The following is a 27,022-nucleotide window of genomic DNA, read 5'->3' as shown; positions in this document are numbered from 1 at the left end:
AATCTCAGAGATCACTTAATTAACATTATTCTTGGATTGCTTATACTGTCCTTATGTTCCCAGCTGACCATGCCTTATTGTCACATTACTTACCGATGTCAGAAGTACAAGGGGCAGCAGCAGCCGTGGGCCTGACTGTGAGCCCCCAGCTGGGACACCCATGTCTTAGCCTGGGCATGGATAATGTGCATCCATGGAGGGTGACAACTCTGCCTCGAGAGTGGGCTCCCGGCATCATAGGGAAGAATCACAAGGGAGCTCCACCTCTAGGCTCCGACCCTCCCCTCCGCAAGTGTTAATGCCATGTGGGAAGTGAAAAAGCAGGTGGGAAACTGTCTATTCATTTCTCTTGTGGCCTCTCAAATGGATAAAAATGACAAAAAAGGCCAAGCACACCTAGTGGCTAAAGTCCTCGCCTTGCATGCGCCAGTATCCCATACTAACCCCTGTTCTAATCCCGGCAGCTCTGCTACCCATCTACCTTCCTGCCTGTAGCCTGGGAATGCAGCCCAGGGCGGTCCAAAGCCTTGGGACCCTACACCTGCTGGGGAGACCGTGAAGAAGCTCTGGGTTCCTGGCTTCGGATCGGCTCAGATCTGGCCACTGCGGCTGCTTGGGCTGTGAATCACTGGACGGAAGATCTTCCTCTCTGTCTCTCCTCCTATCTGTATTATCTGCCTTTCCAATAAAAATCAAAAAATAAAAAGTTACACAAATCTGCTTATTTGTGAGGCTCTCCAAAAAACCTTTTTGTTAAAGGGGAAGTACATACAAAGGAACAACTGGGGCCAGTGCAGGGCTCCGCAGTCTAATCTTTTTTTTTTTAAAGATTTATTTTATTATTTTTTTTATTGGAAAGACAGATATACAGAGAGGAGAGACAGAGAGGAAGATCTTCCGTCCGATGATTCACTCCCCAAGTGAGCGCAACAGCCGATGCTATGCCGATCCGAAGCCAGGAGCCTCTTCCGGGTCTCCCACGCGGATGCAGGGTCCCAAAGCTTTGGGCCGTCCTCGACTGCTTTCCCGGGCCACAGGCAGGGAGCTGGATGGGAAGCGGGGCTGCCGGGATAGAACCGGCGCCCATATGGGATCCCGGGCGTGCAAGGTGAGGACCTTAACCACTTGCGCCACCACACCGGGCCCTCCTCAGTCTAATCTTGTACCAACAGTGCTGGCAGCCTACACAGGCACTGGTTCCGGTCCCGGCACTCCACTTCTAGCACCCTAATTACGGCCTGGGAAACCAGTTGAGGATGGCTCAAAGCCTTGGGATCCATGCAGATGGCATGGGAGAAGTGAAGAAGCTTCTGGCCTCTGACCAGCTCAGCTCTGGCATTTAAAGCCATTGGGGAGCAGATGAAACATGTGTCTCTAAATTTCTCTGTAAACCTGTGGAGATTTGTGAAAAAACAAATCTTGTAAAAATTCAATTAAAGGGCTGATGTGGCCTTGTGGGTAAACCTGCAGCCTGAGCAGATTCACATCTCAACTGCTCAATTTCCAACCTAGCTCCCTGGTAATGGCACGAGAAAGCAATGAAAGGCAGCCCACGTGCTGGGGCCCTGCTCGAATGCTAGGGAGCTACAAGAATCTGGCTTTGGTCTAGTTCAACTCTTGATGTTGCAGCAACCTGGGAAATCAACCAGCATATGGAATGTATCTCTCTCTGAGGTGCTTTCAAGTATGCAAATGAAGATCCTCCATCTGCCAGTTAACTCTCCAAGTAGCCCCAACAGCAGGAGCTGAGCCAATCCAAAGTCAGGAACCATGAGCTTCCTCTGGGTCTCCCACATGGGTACAAGGTCCAAAACCCTTGGGCCATCCTCTGTTGCGTTCCCAGGCCACAAGCAGGGAGCAGCTGGGACATGAACAGGGACCCACATCAAATCCCAGCATATAAAAGGCAAGGATTAGCCACTTTCAAACTGGGCCCCATGTGTGAATCTTTAAAAAAATAGAAATAAAATAAACAAAATTTTAATTAGAAACCCTAAACAGCTAAAGGTGATGAAATGAAATTCTAAGATATCACATCATATTTACAAAATATTATAAGTAAACAAATACAGAATTCCAGGTCCTGTGTAGTCACCTAATGGTTAAAGTCCTCAGCTTGCATGCGCCAGCATCCCATATGGGTGCGGGTTCTAATTCCAGTTGCCCATCGCCTTAGGATCCTGCACACATACGGAAGACCTGAAAGAAACTCCTGGCTCCTGAGATCAGCTCAGCTCTGGCCATTGTAGCCACTTGTGGAGTGAACCAGTTGATGAAGATCTTCCTCTCCGGCTCTCCTCCTCTCTGTAAATCTGCCTTTCCAATAAAAATAAAGAAATCTTGGGCCCGACGCCGTGGCCTAGCAGCTAAAGTCCTCGCCTTGCACATGCTGGGATCCCATATGGGCGCCGGTTCTAATCCTGGCAGCTCCACTTCCCATCCAGCTCCCTGTTTGTGGCCCTGGGAAAGCAGTACAGGACGACCCAAAGCTTTTGGACCCTGTACCCGCATGGGAGACCAGCAAGAGGTTCCTGGTTCCCGGCTTCAGATCGGCACAGCACCACCGGCCGTTGCGGTCACCTGGGGAGCGAATCATCGGATGGAAGATCTTCCTCTCTGTCTCTCCTCTCTGTATATCTGACCTTGTAATAAAAAAATAGATAAATCTTAAAAAAAAATCTTAACTAAAAGAGAAATACACAGAATTTCAAAAACATTGTTGCCAATATACAGAAATGAAAAATGTCAAATAGCTAAGTGCAAAGAAATGTAGGCTAAATATTTATACTCCATCAGGGTTTTTTTCATCTATTTTTGATTCTTATTTTTGTAACCACCTATTTTACGCTTCAACTGTTTTGTTGTTGCTGTTGCGTTTCAAATTAAGTTCACAAAAACTAATAATCTTAGTAGTAGAACAGTACTTGCTTCATTGGTTTAATTTTATGATAAAACTTACTCACAAAGCCACAGATGTAAATGTGTCACTGAGTGAGTTTTAATAGACACATGCTCACAGTCTAGATTCCTACCACGACAGAGAGCACCATCACCAGAGGGAAATCCCTGGATGTGAATAGTCTAATACATAAGCAAGGCAGACACCTGATTCACAAGGCACCTGTTGTATTTTAACTGCATGCAAGGCTAAAGTAAGACATTACTAGTATGATCCTGATTACAAAGTAAACAAGAAACAAAAACATTAGAATTAACCTCCCTGCTACACTTATTCCTTAAGTCTCCTGCGCTAACATTCAAGACACATGTACGCCTCAACTCTGGAGGACACTAAAAGTCAGGCGTACAGCCAGCAAGCCTGTGTGGCTACAGGCCTGTAGAAGGCCAGAACGCAGAAACTGACACGGATCTGCTTCCTTGGCTTATCTTCCAGTGTGGCTTACATAGGCTGGGTAGAGTGCCTCAAATCTTCACACCATCTAGTTAACAGTGATGGGGCAAAGGAGCCACATTCAGAGATGTGCTGGGGATAAAGCAGACCGGAGCATGCAGTGCCACAGTGCGGCCACAAGACACTACCTGTGGAGCCCCTGATTTCCAAAAGGGTCTGTGCTGGAAAGTCCTGCCTTAACCAGACTCGGTGAGGCAAACATCCTAAAAAATAAAAATACCTAATTTCCTCGAGAGGAAAAAAAAAAAAAAAAACCCTCATACTGAAAAGCAGAATTGACCAAACTATGCATAAACTTCCTACTACCTTAGAGAAGAAACTCAGAGAACAACTTACCGCGACTGTTCCAGCAGGGGCTAAATCCGACGGACTCACAGAGCTTTGGTATGCGATCCTGTTACGCACAGAACTCTGGTCATAGGAGGAAGACGTTGTTACTGGACTAGTGGAGCTCAGGGATGAGCTGGTCAGGCTGGAGGAGGTAATGACTGAAGTTGTATAGGTGGAGTTCTGTACTGCACTGGTCATTGGTAAAGAGGTATTCAAAGGATCACTAAGAGTAAAAGGTATCAGACACAAATATACGTCACTTCACACGGTTTCATGAAATAGAGCTACATTAATTTACCCTCCCATTCTAAATTTAAAAAGGAACTATAAATGTATGTTACATCCTTTTGAAATCATTTCAGCCTATATTTGAGAGGCAGAAAGAGATTTCTCCATCGGCGAGTCCATGCCACACAAGGCCAGTGATAGTTGTGGCAGCAACAAGGTTGAGCCATGGCCAAAGTCAGGGACCAGGAACTCAATCCAGATCTGCGAGATGGGAGGCAGGAGATGAACTACTCGAACCACCACTCTTGCCCCAAGGAATTTATAATGGAAAAAGATGGTATAAGGAGCCAGAATCTGAAATTAACCCAACGAGGGACACAATCACCAGCTTACTAACTGCTTGTCTCATCACTTGACTTGTGATGTTCCTGAATCGTGTTAAAGGACAGCTTCCTTAGTATCTCCCACAGGAGATCGATGTGATGTAACTGATACATTAGGATTTCTTTAAGAATTCTTAAGAATCTCATCAGGAATTCATCAGCCTTTTAAAACTGGGATTCCCTAATTAAAAAAATATTCCACTGAGGGAAACTTGGTGTTGCAAAGATGTGTAGACATCAGATCCTTGAACTATCACTGGTAAATGCTGAAGCCACTGTGAAAGAAACTTGGTACTTCTGCAATGATTACATATAAGAGTTATTTATAACATGACCCAGTAATTGTACTCTGTAGGAATACCCAAAAGACCTGGAATCACACACAACTTGTTACCAAATACCAAAAGATGTTCAAAGAATACATCAAATGTCTACCAACTTCTCAAAGATTAAACAAAATGTTGTGCTATTCAAGGACATACAACACATGCACCTAGAAAACTTGCGCTAAGGGAAGTCAGACACTAAATGTCTAGTATTACATGACTCAGAGTTCAGGACTTGAGAATCCTGGCAGGTTGATTAATGGTCACCAAAAAACTGCAGTCAGGTATGAGATGACTTTGAGGGTGATGGAAACAATTTTGGAATTAAACAGGATGTATCCTCAATTCCAATTTTTCTAAGAGAACTGAAAGCTATATACCTTAAAGATTTTGAATATAAGCTGATGGGAATCTGATTACTATCTTCACTACATGGAGCTGATCCAAATTCAGAGAGAGAGGGTTCTGATCCAAACTCCAATGCCCCAAACTGGACATTTAATCCTGTGACATCTGCTGAGCCAGGCATTTCCACCGCAGAAGCAGGAATCTAAAAAAACAAAACTGACACGTCAGGAACAAGGATCAGAAATTCTAAGATACAAAGATCTATAATAAAACCAAACCCACAGCTGGGTTATCTAAGCCATATTACAAAAAAGGGGGAAGTGGGAGATGAATCATAGAACAAAGAAAATTAAAGCTAATGAGAGGAAGGTCAGTATTAATATCACCAACTGCAACCTGGTTCCTTGCTAATGGGGCTGGGAGTGGTTAGGGGTGGGTGAGCAAGGACATTGGATATCCGGTTCACTTCGCAATTCCTAAGATATGCCACTTGGGAAAGCATTATCTCGTCAAGGCGTCATGTAACCTTTAGATACAGCACGTCGCAAAATACACAAAAGCAGATATGTATCAAGTAACTGGTTAATCTTAAATCCATTACTGAACTAACAGTGTCTGGTTCGTGGTACAAACCCTTTTACTCCAGTGTCAACCCAGCAACTCAGAAATAGGCAATTCCTCAAACAGCAGTCAAGCAGGACTTGGAAAACAATACATTGTATTATACTGTCTGAGACTTGATATTCCAACACACAACAAGATGGCACAATACACCCGCCTTTGTAGCTGTACCTGCATCAGGATGGCCCACCTTAGAAGCTGGAGGTATCCGCCGCTTGGGCAGTTTCATGTGTTTGGGCTGTGGCTGGTGGGCAGACACAGCGATGTTTTCCACAGTCACACTGGGAAGGTGCAACAGTTTGTTCACAGTGGAGGCGCTGTCTCCAGGCACAGGTTCTTGGAGTTTTGCCTGAGAAGGAAAGGACTCCAAACCAGGGGGAGGAGTGGGGATGGCCTGGGTCTGGTGCTGTTGCCGCTGGCTCAACTGGCTAAGGACTGGGGATGGCTCAGGCTGAGATTTGAAGTCTATGTAATAAAGAAAATAAAAGTGATAATTAATTCTTTTGCACAAGACTTTGAAACTCTACACTTGATCAGTGTTCACATAAGTGACAGGGACCCAACTACTTGAGCCACCACCAATACCATTTGGGGACTCTGTTAAGAGGAAGCTCAGTTTGGAACCATAGCAGAAACTGAACACACATGCATGCTCCAGTGTGGGACGCAAACACCCTAACCAACATCACACCTGCTAGGCCAGCAATTTTTTTATTTTCAGGTTTGATTGGTGGAAAACAGCATTGAAAAAGTGCAAAATACAATGATATAAATGCACACAAGCATTCTTTTCTTTTAGAAGTCTTCCATATATCTTTGGCCATACTTTTTTTTTTTAAGGCATAAAGGCGGTTTATTCAAGTTAACTTAGGTCTCCAGCAGCTGGGCTGGGAGGGGGTGGGGCAGCTGCAGCCAAGGCTGCAGCAACAATGTCATACTTTTTTTTTATTATTATTATTATTTTAAAGATTTATTCATTTTTATTGAAAAGGCATATTTACAGAGAGAAGGAGAGACAAAGATCCTCCATCCGCTGCATCACTACCCAAATGGTCACAACACCCGGAGCTGAGCCAATCCAAAACCAGGAAGTTTCTTACAGTTTTCCCATGCAGCTATAGGATCCCAAAGTTTTGGGCCATCTCCTGCTGTCTCAGGCCATAAGCAGGGAGCTGGAAGGGAAGTAGAGTAGCTGCGACATAAACTGGCACCCTTAAGGGATCCTGGCACTTGTAAGGCTGAGAATTAGCCAACTGAGCCACTGTGCCATGCGATGGCCATCATTTTTTTCCACCTGTTTGCTACTTTCTTCTATTAGTACCACCTTTTATATTAGCAAGTTAACTTTTGCATATGATTATGATTTTCAAATCATTCTCACAAGCTGTCTTCTCCGTATTTTGATTTGGTTATGGTGTTTCCTTTCAATACTAAGACTACTCTCAGAGAATATCTATAGGCATGTTTATAGGGTTTCCCCCCCACAATCTTTCTTGAGTCCCTATTTTTGTTTAAATAATTGACACATTTGGCACCTTGCTACAGAAATACAACTTCATTTTCTAACCAGACATTTGATTTTGTTTTTATTTTTAAAAAAAATTCATTTCTTTTTATTGGAAAGACAGAATTACAGAAATACCTTCCATTCATTGGTTCATTCCCTATACAGCTGCAAAGAATAGAGCTCAGCAGATACCAAGTAGGGAGCTTCTTCCAGTTCAACCATACGTGTGCAGAGGCCAGAAGCCTTGCAATGGCACAGATCAGCACTTGTATGGGATGCCAGCATTTGCCAGTCAAGCCAGTATGCCAGCAAAAACATTTAATCCTAATATCCTTTCTTGGGCCTGGTGCAATAGACTAGTGCTAACTCCTGCTTTGTATGTGCCAGCATCCTGTATGGCTGCCAGCTGGTCTCCCAGCTAGTCCAGTTACCATCCAGCTCCCTGCTTGTGCCTTGGGAAAGCAGAAGAGGATGGCCCAGAGTCAGGGGATCCTGTACATGTGTGTTTGAGTCCAAGAAGCTGCTTCCGGCTCTGCATCAGCTTAAGCTCCAGCTGTTGTGGCCACATGGGGAATGAACCAGCAGATGGAAGATCTTTCTGTCTCTGTATCTATGTCTTTTAAAAAAAAAAAAGGAGGAGGAAAGAAATTTCAACTGCAACTACTTAGGCTGGATTGCAGTAAAACTCAATTTACAAATAAGGAAGGGCAGGCACAGATTAAATATTAGAGACACGCATCAAAGGAGATCTACTATAAAGGATAAAGGGAGTGTTCTTATCCTAAAACTCATTGTTGTGTGTACAGAAAAAAGTCAAGTCAGGGGAGACCACTGATAACAATGGCTTGCTGCAGAAGTGGCTGGGAACATGGGACTGCTGCCACGTACTCTGCAAAGGCTGCAAACACACCAAGCGGAACGCCTGTACCACGTGATTTATCCTCGACATCTGCTTTCCTTTACAGAACCTGCAGATTTGTTAGGCGTGAGAGAGGATATTTACATAAAAGCACTGTGCCTGCCACTTTAACACGACTCCCTGGTAGTTACCACTTCAATCCTGGGAGAAGCCTTGGATAGCTCCAACACCATAAGCCATTGCTACCTTTCACAGGCCCTAAAAGCAAGCCAGTGAAATGTTCCCTAATGCAATGTAGCAGGTGAGCACCAGTAGTAAAGGGTGACTCAATGTCACTAACTTCTGTGGGTGTTCTTTAGGACATACTCAGCTCACACATGCTGTGTTTACATGCAAGCGTCAGAAGTGTGGTATAGTGTGACCAAGTGTGGTAGACACATGTGTTAGAATAAGGAAGCATCACATACATGGGAGACCTGGAAGAAGCTCCTGACTCCTGGCTTTGGATCGACTCAGCTCCAGCCGCTGTGGCCACTTTCTCTCCTTTTCTCTCTCTGTACATCTGCCTTTCCAATAAAAATAAATTTTTTAAAGGCAGGATTTGAAATGCTATGCATGTTCAAATCTGTCATCTTAACAGAACTCAGAAAATTCTGTATATTACCTTAAAGTGCTGCATCCTTATATTTGCACATTTGAAACATGCTTTGCCATAGCTGTTCAAGGAATGAACTATACTATGATGATGACATGACAACAAACATCTTTGTGCAGGGGCCATTCTAATCTTCTTGGTATCGGTCCAATTTACGTACATGTGCCACTGAGGCAAGCACGAATAAGAATGAAAAAAAAAAAGCAATTATTACACATGAGTGTATTTAAGGTAATGAAAAACTGAATTAAAAACACCTTATTCTGATGAACTGTTGAGGTATCAGGGGAGTTGATGGAAGACGTGCCAATCTGCCTTTCAATTAAATAAACAAATCTTTTTTCTGAAGATTTTATTTATTGTTATTTGAAAGGCAGATTTGCAGAGAAGGTAAGAGAAAGATTTTCGATACAATGGCTAACTCTAAAAAGGGTGAAACAGCTGGAGCTGAGTCAATCTGAACCTAGGAGCCAGGAGCTTCTTTCGAGTCTCTCACGCAGGTGTAAGGTTGCAAGGCTTTAGTCATCTTCCATGGCTTTTGCAGGTCAAAAGCAGGGAGCTGAAAGGGAAGTGGAGCAGCAAAGAAATAACTGGTGCCCGAATGGGATCCCAGCCCTTACAAGTGGAGAATTAGACAACTGAGCAAGTATACTGCGCCGTAAAAAATCTTTTTTATTAGAAAAAAATTAAATATGCATATGTAAAAATATATTATATATAAATATAAATAGATTTAATGTGTATATATTGGGTGCAGGACAGCAGTACAGTGGCTTTGCAAGCTAATCCTCGACCTGGTAGTACCAGCATTCCATGTGGGTGCCAGTTTGTGTACCAGTTGGTCTACTTCCCATCCACCTCCCAGCTTATGGCCTGGGAAAGCAGTGGAGGATGGTCCAAATCCTTGGCACCCTGCAGCCATGTGCAGATGAGGAAGAAGCTCCTGGCATCAAATCACTCATCTCAAGCTCTATAGCCCGTTGGGGAGTAAATCAACAGATGGAACACCCTTCTCTCTGGTTCTACTTCTCTCTGTAAGATGTGCCTTTCAAAAAAAAATATGTGCCTATCAAATTAAACACTTCCTAGAAAAAGCATTTTAATAAAAACATATGCTCATTTTAAATAACAGTTCTATGAACTGTCTGAAGTACTTTTTACAAAGAATGTTATTATGTAAAAACTATTTTAAAGTATAAAAATGAAACAAGTCTGAACAGATTCTACATTAGAAAATAGAGCTTCACACACTGTGATGGTTAGCATGGCCACAGTGGGAGCAACCAGCAAGAAGAGTGTATACTTACCAAAATGACTAAGGACAGAGGACTGGGGTGCTGAAGGCTTGAGGTCCCAGGAAGTAGTAGTCGTGGGGGGGCTCGTACTATTCTGTTGTGAACTTGGGTTGGTGGTAAACTGGCCCAAACTTGGAACTTTCAACTGGTCCAAAATCTGGGAGCTACTGACGTTTGCCATTTTGGATGGTGCAAGCTCTCCAAATCCTGAGCCAAGAACGGATGACTTGAAGAAGAAATTAAAAAAACAAACAAACAAAAAAAAAAAAATCTCAGCAACATAAAATTTATGCCCTAGTCTTTAATATTAACAATTAATTTACTTACTTGAAAGGCACAATTACAGAGTGAGAGGGTGGAGCAATCTCCCATTTGCTGATTTATTCCCCAAACAGCCATACAAGCAAGGACTGGGTCCAGCCAAAGCCCGTTGCCTGGAGCTCCATGTGGGTCTCCTCTGATGGAGGCAAGAGCCCCAATTGGAGACATCTTTCTCTGCCTTCCAGTGTGTGTTTGCAGCGAATTAGACAGGAAGCGGAGCAGCAAGAACTTGAACTGGCACACAGCATGATTGCCAGCAGCTTAAGCCCCTGCAAGACACTGGCCTCTTGCTCTAATCTTTAAAATAACCAAGTATAATGTATTTTAGAAACTCTAATCTTAAGCAGCTGAATCAGTAACTCTCATTAGAAAATATTCCATAAAAACATTATGCAGTAAGACTAAACAAATCCAGCAATTTCTCTTGATTCTGATGAAAGTCAAATCAAACAGCAGTATTTGCCACATATCTAAAGAAATTAAGTAATGGCAAAAGGTCATAGTAAAGGTCATATTTATCTAAAAATGAACACATGCAAATGATTTGACAAAAAAAAAAGCAAATTTCTTAATTAGCAAACAATACCAGTCATCTTCAATGATTAAAATAGGTTTGGTAGAGCCCAGCGCAATAGCCTAGTAGCTAAATTCTTGCCTTGCAAGCGCCAGGATCCCATGTGAGTGCCAGTTCATTTTCCAGTTGGACCACTTCCCATCCAGCTCCCTGCTTGTGCCTGGGAGAACAGTGGAGAATGGCCCAAAGCCTTGAGAACATGCACCAACGTGCTGGAGATCTGGAAGAAACTCCTGGCTCCTGGATCAGCTCAACTTCATTCGTTGCGGCCACTTGAGGAGTGAACCAGCAGATGGAACATATCTCTCTCTCTCTCCTTGTCTCCGTAAATCTGCCTTTCCAATAAAAATAAATACATCTTTAAAAAATGAAGAAAAAAATATATATGTGTTCACAGAGGAGATCAGCCATGACATTATCGTATAGGATAAAACAGTTCATTGTATTTAAAAAGCTAATACTCTAAAATCAAGACACTAAAGTCGTTACTTTTTAGACTGAAGACTGGGGGGTCAATACCTGTAACTCAGAAAGGCTGAGAACACCAACTCTGCTCATAGGTGATCACAACACTACTCCCCCCTCATCTGCTCCACGGTTTCCAAGAGCCAAGGGGAATGACAGTCTATGAGGAGAAAAGGCTGGGGAAGGTTCAAGCGGTGTTACATATGAAGATCACCGTGTACACAAAACAGGAGTCGGCTTCCTCCTGGGAACCAGCAGAGTCTCTCGGATGCCACTTGAGAAGACAGAAAAAGGGCAGCAACTTCTCAGAGAGGCAACTACTACTGGCACCAACTATACCTTTTAGGGCTCCTGAAATGGGTCCACTCGATGAGGAGCGGCAAGTAGCTATAGGAGATCAAACTACATCTTTTGGCAGAAGTGTCAGAAGGGAATGAAATGGATCAGACGGGTAGCAAGCTTGGGTCATGAACTGGACCATTCCTACCCCCTCCCCGAGTGATACAGTCTGCACACCTGTCCATCCACGGACCCCAACCCAGGTCGTACTCTCCTTCAGGGGGAAGTGAAAGCTGATGTCACGTGGTCCCTCCCCTTCTCAGAAGTAGAAACCTCCCTCTCCCTCCCTTCCTCCTCTGCCTACTGTTTCTGTGAGTTCCTCACCTTTGAAATAAGCTTCGTAAAATAATTTTTTTAAACACCATGAAAAAATTTTTTGCCAAACACATTTATTCAAAACCAAAATCAAAACTACTTTGCACTCTCAAAAAGGTTAGCTCAAGAAAGTTTACATATTAATCTGTGAAATTTCCTTTATTAATGTACCAAAGCAAAGGTTGGTACTGTAGCAAAGTGGATTAGGGGCCTCCAGCAAGGACAGCAGCCCATACTGGAATACTAATTCAAGTTCTGGCTGCTTGACGTTAGAGTCAATGTGCTGAAAAGGCATCTGAAAAGGCAGCAGACGGCCCACGAGTCTGGTCTGCACCAGGACAAGCATCTGTGCTCCAAGCTTCTACCTGGTCCAGACCTGGCTGTTGTGGCCATCTGGGGAATGAAGCAGGAAATGCAAAATTTCTTTCAAATAAAACTGCTCAAATGATGGCTTTTCAGATATTTCACTATCTCTATTTCCTCATGCATCAGTTAGTCTTGGCAATCACACTATCTGTATATTTACAATATCATGAAATCCCTGATTCAATGACTACAGCCTTGCCCTAAATATAAATATCACTTAGCTGAGGGACTCTCATTTTCATCTGCAAATTCAAACAAATGGAGCATGAAGCCAGCACTGTGGAATAGCTACTTAGGCCTCCATATGCTGTAACAGTATCCCACGAGAGCCGGTTCAAGTCCCAGCTGCTCTACTTCTGATCCCATACCCTGTTACAGAGCCTGGGAAACCAGCGGAAGATGGGCCAGGCTTTAAGGCCCTGTACCCATGTGAGAGAACCATGGGAAACTTTAGCTTTTGGATGACCCCAGTTTCAGCTTTTATGGCCACTTAGGGAGTAAACCAACTGATGTAAGATCTCTCACGGGTCCAGCACGGTAGCCTAGCAGCTAAAGTCCGCGCTGTGAACATGCCCAACAGCATATGGGCATTGGTTCTAATCCCCATGTCCCTGTTTCCCATTCAGCTCAATGTTTGTAGCCTGGAAAAGCTGTTGAGGATGGCCCAAAGCCTTGGGACTCCGCACCTGTGTAGGAGAACTGAAAGAGACACCGTGCTCCTGGCTTTGGATCAGCACAGCTCCGTACACTGCAGCCATTTGGGGAGTCAATCAACAAACGGAAGATATTCCTCTCTGTATATCTCTTTGCAATAAAAATAAATCTTAAAAAAAAAATCTTTCTCTCTACAATCTTGCCTTTTAAATAAATGAATCTTTTAAAAATAATAGATCAAAAAACATATTAAGATGCTCATTGACAAACATATGCAACAAACACAGGGACCCAAATAGAAACAGAGTAAAACAGAGTTGCCCATTATCTCTCCAGTACGATACTGAGACCAGAGGTTGGTCATACTAACCAACATATAGTTAGGTCACTAAAAATTCAAGCTCCGCAAGAGATTTACATCAACACACTGGGACACCAGCATCCATTCCAGGGAACTTCGTTGGAGGATCTCAGCTTCTGGTCCACCACAATAATTAATAATGACTACCTTTGGTAAATGGGGTGAGCTCTTTGTAATTGGCCAGCAGTTGAGATGAGGACTGGGATGCCAGTACCTAGATTACAGTGCCTGCACTAAAGTCCCAATTCTACTCCTCATTCCAGCTTCTTGATAACATACACCCTGGAGGTACCAGCACTTGATTCCGTCACCTGCATGGCAGGTCCGAACTAAGCCCTGACCCAGCCCAGTAGACATGGCCATCTGGAGTACTCGTGACAAACGCCTCCATTCCCCCACCCCTCACAGAGAGGTAATGATTTCTGATTTCCCTCTAACTCTCCTTTGTAGGACCTCTCACTGCCCCTCAATGAAAGTGTGAACTATGAACTCACTGCCAAGCTAAGATTCTAGCACATTGCCAAGGAGTTCACAGCTTTACACCATTAGGAGACAAAAAGAAGAGAATATGGGAGTTCAGTCAAAATACAAAGGTTTTAATTAGGCCTTTCAAACCAAAGATGAAACCATGTCCATTTCAAGCACTGAAACTAACTCAAACAGTGACACTAAATAACCTAACTTCCCAAGCCTGAACGTGACATGACTACATGGAGAAGATAACAATGAAATGACAGATTTTTATTTCATTTGTACTAATTTAAAAGACAAAGAGAAGGAGAGAAAGAGACCAACGCAGAGAGAACTTTCACATCACTGGTGTCATCCCCAAAATGCCCAAACATCAGGGGTTACACCAGACAAAACCAGGAGTCTGAATTCAATCTGGATCTCCCATATATTTGGCAAGAACCAAACCACCAGTATTCACAAGAGCAGGAAGCAGGAATCAGAAGCTGATCCAAGACTTGAATCCCAGCACTCAGATGGGATACAGGCATCCCATGGAGCAGCTTTCTCATTATCATTTTTACACACTTACTTATTTCAAACGCAAAGCTGAAAGGAACAGATAGGAAAGTACTGTCCACCCACTGCTTCACTACTCCCCAGATGGCCACAGTGTCCAAGGCTGGGTCTCTATCCAGGTCTTCGATGGTGCATCAGTAAGTAGGTGGACAGAAGTGAAGCAGCTGGCATTGAATCGGCATCCACACAAAATGGCAAACTAACCCAGGATGACACAACAGCAGTCACCCCAAGGAGCATCTTAACATCCATATCCAACACCCACCCCAAAGCTTGCAAGTTGAGTCTTCTAAGGATAGAACAAATGATTTGATCTGACAGGGAAGAAAACTCCATCTCTCAACAACACATTTCAGCGTTTAGCTGAATAATCAAAATAACCATCATAAGTGATGGTCTATTCAATGTCCTATCAAACTCCCCTCTGACAGCAAAATTTAGGAAAACTGAGCAGGGATTTCACTTCCTAATATTCTAGAATAAGCTAAGCTCTGAAAGTTCTTTCTGATAGCAGCCTGACATTCCTCAGAAGTCAGAGGCAAACATGCAGCACTAAATGACACCATCTCAATGAAACAATGATCGTCTCTATGACATCATCTGGGATTTAAATGGGAAAAATGCCCAATTTTATAGAATAACAAAGCATGTAAAGCACAAAATCAGATTTTGAAAGATTTGTTTTTGCATGATTTTGTAGCAAGCTGACTTACTTGCATGTGCATAAGTAGAAAATAAAATTTTAATATATTAAAGAAAAACTTGAGAAAAAATCGCAGAAAAAAATTGTGAGCAAAGAGACATGTTCAATGTAAAGGACCCATTAACTGAAAAGAATTCAATGTATCAAAAGGAAGCACTGTCCAGAAAACTCAGTAGCTGCTTTCCACACGCAATCATCAGATATGTGCTTGGGATTTATCACATCACTGTCTTCTGGACGGAGATCCTGTTGCCAGTAAGTACATTCCTTGAAAGCCTGACTGAAATGGCAGTGACTTACCAGACTCTGAGGAGAGTAGGAGTTGGCAGCCAAGGGGCTGCCAGTCCCTGATGCCATCTGAGTGTTGTGTTGAGAATTGGTGAAGACGAGGGCTTGGCTAAAGCCCGGCTGCTGTGAAGCTTCAAAGGAGCTGGCTTCTGAAGCTTGGCTGGGAGGAACAGACTTCTGCAGCAAGGCCACCAGATCAATACTGGGCAGACAAAAAGCAAACAAGAAAAACAATTTGCAAGCAAACCCTACAAAGAAATGAATCTGAAAAGTGAACCAAAAATAAATTTATACTAAAAATTTATCTACAAGAAAATAATCTTTGGAAATGGCTCTCAAGGGTGGTAAAAAGGACTGCATCGGGGAGTTACACACACACACACACACACACACACACACACACACACACACACACACACAGAGCGCCACAAAAATCAAAGAAAGCTCTGGCAAGAAGGAAAACAAAAACAAAAATTGAAAAAATTTCATAGAACAATGCTCACAAATAATTTCAAAAAAAGGGGGGGGGGGGGGGGAAAGACACACACACACACAGAGACAAATTCAGGACCCAGCCTAGCCTATGATCCCAGATGGGCTTGGGTTCGTAACATGATGGCCGTGCTTCCCATCCAGCTCCCTGCTTGTGGCCTGGGAAAGCAGACAAGGACAGCCCAAAGCCTTGGGACCCTGCACCTGAGAGGAGAACTTCCTGGCTCCTCGCTTCAGATTGGCGCAGCTCTGGCCAATGTGGTTGCTTGGGGAGTCAATCAATGGACAGAAGATCTTCCTTTTTCTTTTTTTAGAGATATATATATTTTTTATTTTGAATTTTTGAATTATGTGTTACAATTTCGTATAGACTGGGATTTCCGCCCTCCACCAACAGATTTTCCCCATTTTATTACAGTGGTATAATCCTGTTGTTCTAACTCATACCAGTGGTTGACCTTGTTTCATGGCTTCTCAATTATGGAAATGTATAATGATGGAGTACTGGGGTCTACCATATCCAGATGTGGGGGTATAATGGAACATGCATCCCTGCTTCCAGACGAAAGATGGATTCCCAATGAAACTGTTGGACAAGTGTAGACAATGGGATGCTGGACTGTCTGACATTGTCTGTAGCAGCAATGTCGGGGTACACTTAAATACGAGACAGATGTTCCTTTCTGTCTCTCCTTTTTGTATATCTGACTTTCTAATAAAAATAAAATAAATCTTAGGAAAAAAAAAAGACTGCTTCATGTCAGTGTGAAATATAATGTATTACAATATTCTTCAGGGAAAATGGGTTTAAGTCAAAAGGGAACTACTAAACAGAAACCTTTTAAATGTTTATGCCTTTCATTTTCATGAATGCATTTTGTAAATATAACCTCTGCCAATTTAATTCTTCTGACATAACCACTTGAGAAGTGACTGAAACGCTGTCAGCTCACACCAGGTAGGAGAATTACAAGTCACACTTTAGAGAAACGAGGAACAGCACACTGAGAAATGAAAACACTTATTTATGCTGAAGGAAAACATTTCAATCACGGCCTGAAAAGTAACAATGGTGAAAATGCTTACCTTTGCCCAGGTGTGGTCTGATTCTCTCCTGGAACAGATGAGGAAGTGAATACCTTTGTTTCAGAAAGCTGTAGAAGAGTTAAGACAAAAAGGGGGGGGGAGTGGGGTTAGTTAACTCAATATGCAAAACCAAAAAGATCTTGGAATTCCTAATAAAACGTTCATCCATCCTCAAAAATTCACCTGCAAGGTATTTTAAGATAAATAAAATATGTAAATGACTGTGACATATGACTTCATATGTGAAGAAAATTTTCTTCAGGTGAAGAAAATTCTAAATTGCTAAGTCTACAAAATAATTTATCAGGAAAACGGTGACTTTAATGGAAAGCAATGATAAAATCAAGGTCCAAGTTCCAGTCTCCCTACTGTGTCATTACACAAAATAAAAATAAAAACAGCAAAAACTTCTGCAAAAGTGAAATAAGACACAGGTCGGGGCCAGTGCCATGTCATATCAGGGTAAGCCTCCACCTGTGGAACTGGCATTGCCTAAGAGTGCCAGTTTAAGTAAGGACTGCTCCACTTCCCACCCAACTCTCTGCTTATGACCTGGGAAAGTAGCACATGGGTCAAATCCTTGAGCCCCTTCACCCACATGAAGACCTGGAAGAAATTCTTGCCTTCAAATTGATTCAGCTGCCGCCATTGTGGCCATCTAGGGAATGAACCAGTAGATGGTAGATCTTTCTCCTTTTAACTCTGCCTTTCAAATGAAAACAGAGGATAGATCGGGCCCAGCGCAGTAGCCTAATGGCTAAAGTCCCCACCTTCAATGAGCCAACATCTCATCTGGGCATCGATTTCTATCCCGGCTACTCTACTTTACTTCCAGCTCCCTGCGTGTGGCCTGGGAAAGCAGTAGAGGGTGGCCCAAAGCATTGGGACCCTGTGTCTGCATGGGAGATCTGGAAGAGATGCATTACTTTGGATCGGTTCAGCTCCAACTGCTGTGCCACTTGGAGAGTGAACCAGTAGATGAAGGATCTTTGTCTCCTCCTCTCTGTAATTCTGACATTTCAATACAAATAAATCTTTTTTTTTTTTCTGCAAGGGATGTGAAAGCAGCATGTAATCAGCTCACATGGCACCACTTCCAGCACATTCAGCAAACCATCCCCTTGATCCACAGAAAACCACTGTGAGAAGCAGGGGCCTGGGAAGCACTGCCACAGCCCCCTAGGGTCACCTGGTATAAAAGCGACAAAAAGGCCAGAGGGAAATCATGGCTTCCCTGCATCAACAACAAATAGGACACAGGCCTTGATCAAATGACAAAGCACTGTCAGACGCAGGGAAAATGGCCTGGGGAAGCAGCAACACTGAGCCCAGAAAAACACCCTCCAAAGGATCAAGCTGCCACAAGATAGCAGAGCACCAATGCTGCCTGCTCTGCTAATGACCCTGGGAAGGCAGCAGCAGAGGATGGCTGATCCAGGGAGTCACTCGGGCCAGTGCCAACCACATGACAGACCAAGATGGAGTTGCTGACTCCTGGCTTCAGCCAGGCCCAGCCCTGCCTGCTGGGGTCATTGGGGAAACAGAACGGATAGAAGGTCTTTCCATTGCTCTGCCTTCAAATCCATCAATCAAAGATAACTCTGGCAGAGTTCAGAGCACCACTGGTAGAAAAGTGGGTACTCACCAGCCCCACAGATCGCCTTGCCCCCGCATATTCCCACATGCCCACTGTGCTGGGCTCCGGCCCTCAAAACCATGCCTCTTCTTCCTTCCAGTTTCTGCTTTCACTTGTTCCTGAAGGGCTGAACCTGCGGTCTGCTGCACACGCTCCATGGAGTCAGCCAAACACTGCCCTCCAGGGCACAGCACGTCAGGGGAAATACCAAACCAACTTTGTCAAAACCACACAGGTCCAGCAGGGGGTCCCGCAGAGAGCCCCTAGGCCAGCTGCCAGCAGGCACTGACAAGGTGCTGAGGGACAGGTGTGGGAAAGCTGCAGGGTTTGCAAGGGACGGCACTGGACCCTCCAAACACGGGGAAGCGCTTTCCACAGCTGCTCTCCCTGCACTATCAATGACCAGGGCACGGGCAGCCCACGATCACTTTCGAATACAGGGGAAATAAATAAATCTTAAAAAAAAAAAAAAAAAGATGACACATGTCTTTTGGTGATACTGCTATGATACAGCAAGTAAAGCTAGCACTGATATTCCATATGGGCATCAGTTATAATCTAGCTGCCCTAATGCATCCTTGAAAGCAGAGAAAGATAGACCTGTTCCTCAAACATTCCCACCATAATCAGTGGTCCAAAAAGCATGCACACTTCTCAATTATGTAAACATCATCCAAAAAATATCCATAATTCAACATGTTTAAAGATAGTGCAGAAAAAACAGTTTGGCAGTATTGTTAAACACACCCACATACCAGCAGCCCACATCAAAATGTGTATAGAGTGTCTCCTATTCAATAGAACTTTCAGCAAATGCACATGGCTCTAAGGCAACAGGTGGCTTCCCAAGTACTGGGGTTCCTGTTATCTAGGGGCATTCTTAGCTACTTATTTTTCTGACCCAGGCAAGCCGGCTGTTGGAAAGAAACTGGGTAACAAGCCGGATGCCCCGAGGCTCCCTCTCCTCCAAAAATGTTTTTTTAAAAAAAGACTGTTTGAAAGAGATGAGTCTGATCTGTGACCAGACACTTACATCCTCAGTCCAGTCTTCCGTTGTCCATTCCTCCACAGAATTCTTCCAGGCACCTGTCGAGAAATGACAACAATCAAATTGCACAGCACAAACTCACACGTGGCCATACTACAAAGGATTTTTGTATTCTGTATTATCTCCCTTCCCCACCCCCCAATCATACAATGGAAATCTCAATCCCAAAAACATGAGATTTCTAACAAATTCTCACTATAGTCAGTAATATTTTCCAATACAACTTAGCTAGATCCTGATTATTCCAGGCCCCTCCAATTTAAAGTTCACAGAAAATAATTACAAATGGAAATACATCAAGACACTAACTATAACCATCCAGAGAACTCAGATTATAAATGGTTCTCTCTTCCCATCCCTGGACACTCAAACTGCCATGTTTCTCTCCAAATTTTTGTATAGAGTGCTGGCATTACTACAAGGAGGTAAAAGCTACCACCGATATCCCAAATTAGTACTGGTTCCAGTGCCAGCTGCTCCACTTCCGATGCATTTCCCTGCAAAGGTGTCTGGGAAGACAACAGAAGATGACCCAAGTACATGGGGCACCGCCACTCATGTGGAAGACCTGAGAAAGTTCAACTGCTGCCTTTGGTCTGCTCAATCACTGACATGGCAGACATCAGGGATTAGACCACTAGATGAGAATTTCTCTCTTTCAAATGAAAAAACAGAAGTGAAAGAGAATAGAAGGTGATAAGTGATCAGGTTTAATTTTTTTGGAATCATGTCAACCTAATAATCTGTTCACAATAAAATGGTGGGTGTGGGTTAAGATGCCTGCTCCACTTTCAAACTGCCTAGGTTCAATTCTTAATTCTTGGCTCTGGATCCAGACTCTACCTTCCATTCAATATCAAAACTGGGGGAAAAAAAGGTGACAATCTAGGTGGAAGGCCTGTATTGAGTTTGGCCTCCTGGTTCTGGCCAAGCCCAATTTTGTCAACTGCCTACATTTAATAAGTTACTCAGCAGATAAGAATGAAAAAAGGGGGGGTGGGGCGCAGATGGAGGAAGAAAAAGGTCAATAATCAAAGTTGGACATGTTTATCAAATGGCTATAAAAACATAAATATCTAAATTCTTGAAAGACTGACTTATTTTGGAAGTCACATTTTACAATGAGAAGGAGGGAGGGAGAAAAGGACAGCGAGGAGAGAGTAAAATCTTATCAGAATCTTCCATGTAGAAGGCCACAACAGCTGGGTGGAAGCTGGAACCAGGACCTCCACCAAGGTCTACCTCGCGAGCACAGGAACATAGCACTTACATTCCCTCTCCCAGGCAGGGAGCCAGATTGGAGGTGGTACAACCAGGGCATAAACTGGTGCCCAAATGGGATGCTAGTATGGCAGACAGCAAGTTTACCTGCTATGTCACAGCAGTGGCCACCTGAACTTTCACTAGCTAGTCTTGGTAAAAATGAAAGATAATTTAGGTATATTAAATAAATAAACTGAAAACAAAACATCCATACCTTTGTAAGAATTTTTGTTTGGCAGATCCTGAACTATGCTGTGATCATTGGATGCCAGTTCTATACATGAATGTAAAACGCAAGATTTTAGCATACAACAAAGTACACCTCAGAAGAGAAATTGGCCAGCAACTGACAAGGATTGGGGACCAAGCATTCACATAAATTACAGCCTAATGCTACAATTATTCTGCTTTATTATTATCAGTGTTCATCATTTACTATGTCTCAATCATGAACCAATCCTTGTGTTATGCATGTATTTAATCATGAAGGGAAAAACAGTGTACACGGGGTTTGGAGCACTCTCTAGTTGCAAGCCTTCCCACTAGGGATTTTACAACACATCCCCTATCGAGGATGGGAGATACAGGAAGAACAACTATTGTGTCTATACTGCCACAAGTTTTATTGCTCTTTGAACAAATGTCTCATCAACCACACTCAGACATTCCCAGGTTTACCAAGCTCCCTTAAAAACTGTCTAGCAGTTTGGCCAGTTAGTTTTCCTCAGAAAAAAAAGGTTTATGCACACTATATCTGACAGTCAGCTTTCTGGGCTGCGATGCTGTGGGCTGGGATTAGACCTCTGTCTTAACAATAGCAATGTACCACTGCAAAAAAATGGCATCAGCTAATGGAATCCTTTCACTATATTTTCCAACAAGCTCATTTTGCTTAGGTAAATGTGTTTTCTCAAGAAATTTGTTACTGTAAATTACAATAAGGAGGAGGGAAAGGAAGTAGAAAAGATAGGTGAAAAAAATGAAGGGAAAATAAATGAAAAACAGCTAATAAGAGTTAATTCAACATTCTATAATAGCTTGATTGTTTTAATTATCAGACAAATAAATTCACTAGACATAGAACTTATGTACTTTTGTTCAGATGTGCTTTCACCCCACTTTTTGCAAAAGCTATGTATGGCAGTGTGACATTATATGTAACTATGTACTTCTCTGCTCAGAAATTCTAGTTGTTTGACCATCCTCATTAGCACATGGAATTATTAATTTTCTCATAGCCAATTTAATAGATGAATGATAGGTAATTAATTATTACTTTCATTTCACGAGCTACCAGTCATAAATATAAATATATATTCTGTGGGATGATATGCCATGTTTTACCATCTTCTTTCATGTTGCATCTGTTTTAATATTTTCATTTTCATTTAGTGAACATTTTATTTTGAAATAATTACAAAGTCACAGAAAGTAACCTCCCACCCAGAAATATGAGGGCTACATCTCACATAATTATAAAACACTGTAAAAGCCAGGAAACGAATATGTTTATTGTGTGTGTGTGTGTGTGTGTGTGTGTGTGTGTGTGTGTGTGTTGGGGGGTGTGCTTCCATATTTTTTATCAGAGTAAAACACAGATTAAACAGAATTTAGCCTTCTTGGCCCAGCGTGGAAGCCTCGTTGACTAACATTCTCTTCTTGTATGCCCGGGATCCCATATACGCGTGGGTTCATAATCCAGCTGCTCCACTTTCCTTTCAGCTCCCTGTCTGTGGCCTGGAAGGCAGAAGAGGATGGTCCAAAGCCTTGGGACTCCATACTTCTGTGGGAGACCCAAAGGAGGCTCCTGGCTCCTGCCTTCAGATTGGCTCAGCACTGACTGCTGCAGCTACTTGGGGAGTGAACAAGCAGATGGAAAATATCTGTCTCTCCTTCCCCATGCATATCTGACTTTCAAATAAAAATAATTAAATCTTAACCCAATCCCCCCAATTTATCATTCAGAGGTACTAGGTACATTCCCAATGTTATGTAACCATTATAATTATCCATTTGCAGAATTATTCCATGTTCTCAATGTTTTTTGTTCAGAGAGGTTTCTTTTCATGCTGCTGAATTTTCAGGCTTCTGCATTTTTCCACATATAAACAGTCTGTCAAATGAGGAATTTACACAAATTTTCCCCTAGAGTATGGCTTGTCTTCATTATGTTCTTCTTCAAGAGAGTAGAATTTCATAACAGGTAGCTACCAGCAGGGAGATGAGTGGGAAGTGGAGCAGCCGGGATTCAAACAGGCACCCATATGGGATTCCAGCAGATACAAGCGAAGAATTCAGCCACTATGCTATCATACTGGTCCCAAAATAAACAAATTAATCTTTAAGAAAAAAATCATCTGGGCCCAGAACCGGGGCCTAGCAGCTAAAGTCCTCCCCCCCAGTACGTGCCGGGATCCCATATGGTTGCTGGTTCTAGTCCCGGCAGCTCCACTTCCCATCCAGCTCCCTGCTTGTGGCTTGGGAAAGCAGTCGAGGACAGCCCAAGGCCTTGGGCTCTGCACCTGTGTGGGAGACCTGGAAGAAGTTCCTGGATCCTGGCTTCAGATCAGTATAGCACTGGCTGTTGAGCTCACTTGGGGAGTGAATCTTTGGATGGAAGTCTCTCCTCCTCTCTCTGTATAGCTGACTTTCCAATAAAAATAAGACAAATCTTAAAAGAAAAAAAAAATTCATCTTTGCCTAACACCACGAAACTCTTAGGGCTGGTATTGTGTGGTTCAGGGGGTTAAGTCACATCTTGCAATGAAGACATCCCATATGGGCAACAGTTCCTGCTGTTCCACTTCCAACCCAGCATTAGGCTAACGGCAGGGGAAACAGCACATTGCAAACATAAAACCTAGAGACAAAACACAAAACTAGCGTATGTCAAAAATAGAACACTTACCACTTCCTTCATGAGCTCCATTCTGAGCAGTTTCCCAAATCACCGCCTTTGCCCCACATCCATCTGAAGATGTAGAATCTGAATAGTCCGCAGGATTAAAAGTCCTTCAGTTTGAAATAAGCAAATAAAGACAAATCAAGCAAGTAAAGCCACAAAATTGAAGACATATGAACATACAAAAGACTACCCTCTCTCACTTTCCAATTTAAGTATAACTATTTTTGCAGCCTTTTGTCTAAAAGTTGTCTCTATTCTAATGCAAGCATGAGGACGAAGGAATCTTCTGATAAGGGATCTAATGCAGAGGCCCACTCAAAACTAACCTATGAACAGAGAACAGGCCTTTTCTACCCACATCCGAAACTAAGGTTGAACTTTTCAAAAGAGAATTTATGAATTGCTTTATACATAGAAACACTGGCTGTGTTCATTAAGTCCCTCTTTTTCCTCAAAATCTTAAACTGAACAAGCATAAGCAATCATAAGCCATACGTCTAGTATAGGCCACAACAAACATTGCCTTTAATATGTGCATTTAAAAAACAAGCAGAAAAATCTAAAAAGAAAAGTCATGAGCCAGATGAATACTTAAGTACTCCCTGGGTTTTCATTTCTTCATTTTAAATAGACAGCTCAAACAGAAAACAGAGAGGACAAGCAGCATCACAGCCATCGACATCACCAGCTACTAAGAGCTACCCACTGACAGTGTTTTCTGGAACCAACTCCCTTCCTTCCTTCATGACTGTTCATCAACCTATGGCTTCCACAAGAACAAAAGCCTTTCAAAGCAGTGAGCATTATGGCACAACAGGCATCAAAGTACCAGTGCTGCTTTCAGGCCCAGCTGTTCCACTTCTGATTCAGCTTTCCTGTTAATGCACCGGGGAGGACCACAAGTGATGGGTCAGATACTAATGTGGGAGACAAGGACACAGCTCCCGGCAAAGCCCCAGGTGCTGAAGCCAATATGGAAGTGAACCAGTGGATTGCCCCTCCTACCTATCACTCTGCTATTTCAACAAATCAATCTGGGAAGAGAGAGAATTCAGAAAGAAACTGCCAATTATACTGCCTTATTCACAATTTAAACTCAAGGAACAACATTAACATAAGTGTTTCACAGCTGTGGGATTTACAAGCATGGCTCCCACAGCAGCGGTTTTCAGCTGGGGATGATTACACACCCTCCTCCCAAGAAACATCTGGGCAATGTCTCCAGACAACCTCAGGAGAGGTGCCACTGGCATTTGACAGAAAAAAACAGATGTTCATAAACACCCTATAACGTACACCATTAACCTAGTAAAGTATTGTCCAAGTTAAAGCATCTATAGTGCCAAGGAAAAGAAAACCTCCCCTAAAAGCTATTGAGGTATCATTTAACTTGCTGGTAACTCTTCTAAAATACAAAAGAAAAATTTGTGAATCATCCGGTTAAATTTGACAAGGTGGACAAAGGAAAAAAACTGAACATCTAGGGCAGAACTACATAAGTATGACAGCTGTAACTTACCCCATGCCTTGCGTTGAAAACCTTCCTGCCCCTCTCCCTCTACCACGTCCAAATCCTTAAAAAAATAAAAATCACATGATAAAACTTAAACCCCACACAATTAGGCTTCTATCATCATATTCATGCTATACTCAAAACCAAGACAATACAATAGCACAAATATGCCCATCCAGGGTACCAAACTGACTATTCTCAATGACAAAATTGCCTACCCAGGAAGGAGTATTAATGGCTAGAAAACAACAGAATACTGCTCGAGTATTTGTAATATGTAAAAGCTACACCTAGGCAAACTACATTCAGAAACAATGTGTGTTTTTGTCTTTTAAAATCTAATCATTTGGACCCGGTATGGTAGCCTAGTGGCTAAGTCCTCACATCGCAGGCATCGGGATTACACATGGGTGCTGGTTCTAATCCTGGCAGCCCAGCTTTTCACCCAGCTCCCTGCTTACAGACTGGGAAAGCAGTCAAGAACAGCCTAAAGTCGTGGGACCTTGCACCGAATGGGAAATCCAAAAAAGGCTCCTGCTTGCAGACTTTAAATCAGCAAAGCTCTGGCTCGAGGCTGCTTGGGGAATGAAGCACAGTACGGAAGATGTTCTCTTTCTTCTCTCTGCATATCTTACTTTCCAATAAAAGTGGATATATAAATCTTTTTTTTAAAGTCTATTCATTTATTTGGAAGAATGAATGACAGAAAGGGGACGAAAGAGGTATCTGGGCCCAGTGCAATAGTGTAGCAGTTAAAGTCCTCGCCTTGAACATGCCGGGATCCCATATGGGTACCGGGTTCTAATCCCGGTGGCCCTGCTTCCCCATCCAGCTCCGCTTGTGGCCTGGGAAAGCAGTAGAGAGCGGCCCAAAGCTTTGGGACCCTGAACCTGCATGGGAGACCCAAAAGAGGCTCCGGGCTCCTGGTTTTGGACTGGCTCAGCTCTGGCCATTGCAGCCACTTGGGGAATGAATCATCGGGAAGGAAGATCTTCCTCTCTGTCTCTCTTCGACTCAGTATATCTGCCTTTCCAATAAAAATATAAATATAAACCTTAAAAAAAAAAAAAGACAGAGAGGTATCTTGCACATTTTGGACGATTCTGAAAAACATCCAGGTCCGTGGTAAAGCCAGCAGCACAAGGTTTCCCACATAGTTGGGAAGAACTCAAACACAGATGCCATGAGGTACTGCCTTCTCACCCACATTAACAGGAAGTTGGATTAAAAGGAGTCAATTTAAATGGTCACTCTGACACAGGTTTTCAGCAGAGCAAACTGAGGTTTAATCTATTGTGCCACATTATAAGCCTCAAATTACATCTTTTAAATGTGAGTACACAATTGTATGGTAGGTTAAACCACTGTCTGCAACACCATCATCCTATTTCTGACAGCAGTTTCAACTCCTTGAGGTTCCACATTTCACTCAGCTCCCTGCTAACATCTGGAAAAGCAGTAGACCATGCCTGAAGGGCTTGGACTGGTGACACCCACATGGGAAACCTAACTCTTCATTTCAGGCTTCAGCCAGGGGAAACCCTAGCCAATGTGGGAATACAGGGTGAAAACCAGAAAATGGCAAAGAGAGCATTCTCTGTCTTTATCTGCTTATATGCCTTATAGTCTAGCCTGGCTGTTTAAAAGCTGCTGATGCCATCTTGTTTCAGCCAAGAGAGGAACTGTGGGGAAAAAAGTGG

At 43.0% G+C, this 27,022-nt stretch overlaps 1 protein-coding gene and 3 non-coding genes across 4 annotated transcripts in view; all 4 read right to left on the bottom strand.

Moving 5' to 3' along the window:
- LOC121167652 (ubiquitin-associated protein 2-like) overlaps nt 1–27,022 on the bottom strand; it is a 62,380-nt gene that overhangs the window by 11,267 nt on the left and 24,091 nt on the right. The window contains exons 7-16 of the mRNA XM_040997199.1: nt 25,329–25,383; nt 23,813–23,916; nt 21,119–21,178; nt 19,627–19,679; nt 16,958–17,025; nt 15,392–15,581; nt 9,977–10,190; nt 5,839–6,113; nt 5,060–5,229; nt 3,749–3,965 (exon numbers count right to left, since the gene is read on the bottom strand). Coding sequence (XP_040853133.1) covers nt 3,749–3,965; nt 5,060–5,229; nt 5,839–6,113; nt 9,977–10,190; nt 15,392–15,581; nt 16,958–17,025; nt 19,627–19,679; nt 21,119–21,178; nt 23,813–23,916; nt 25,329–25,383 — 1,406 coding nt within the window. The remainder of the gene's footprint in view (nt 1–3,748; nt 3,966–5,059; nt 5,230–5,838; nt 6,114–9,976; nt 10,191–15,391; nt 15,582–16,957; nt 17,026–19,626; nt 19,680–21,118; nt 21,179–23,812; nt 23,917–25,328; nt 25,384–27,022) is intronic.
- LOC121167653 lies at nt 8,743–8,850 on the bottom strand. The gene has a single exon (XR_005885615.1). It is a non-coding gene; the product is annotated as a U6 spliceosomal RNA (small nuclear RNA).
- Nucleotides 15,250–15,330, bottom strand: LOC121167656. Its single transcript, XR_005885617.1, has one exon. It is a non-coding gene; the product is annotated as a small nucleolar RNA SNORD121A (small nucleolar RNA).
- LOC121167654 lies at nt 18,902–19,035 on the bottom strand. Its single transcript, XR_005885616.1, has one exon. It is a non-coding gene; the product is annotated as a small nucleolar RNA SNORA71 (small nucleolar RNA).

Source organism: Ochotona curzoniae, unplaced genomic scaffold (assembly GCF_017591425.1).
Source record: "Ochotona curzoniae isolate NIBS_2020 unplaced genomic scaffold, NIBS_Ocur_1.0 patch415, whole genome shotgun sequence".
NCBI lineage: Eukaryota > Metazoa > Chordata > Mammalia > Lagomorpha > Ochotonidae > Ochotona > Ochotona curzoniae.
Note: the sequence above shows the minus strand (reverse complement) of the source record. Positions and strands in the feature narration are given on the sequence as shown.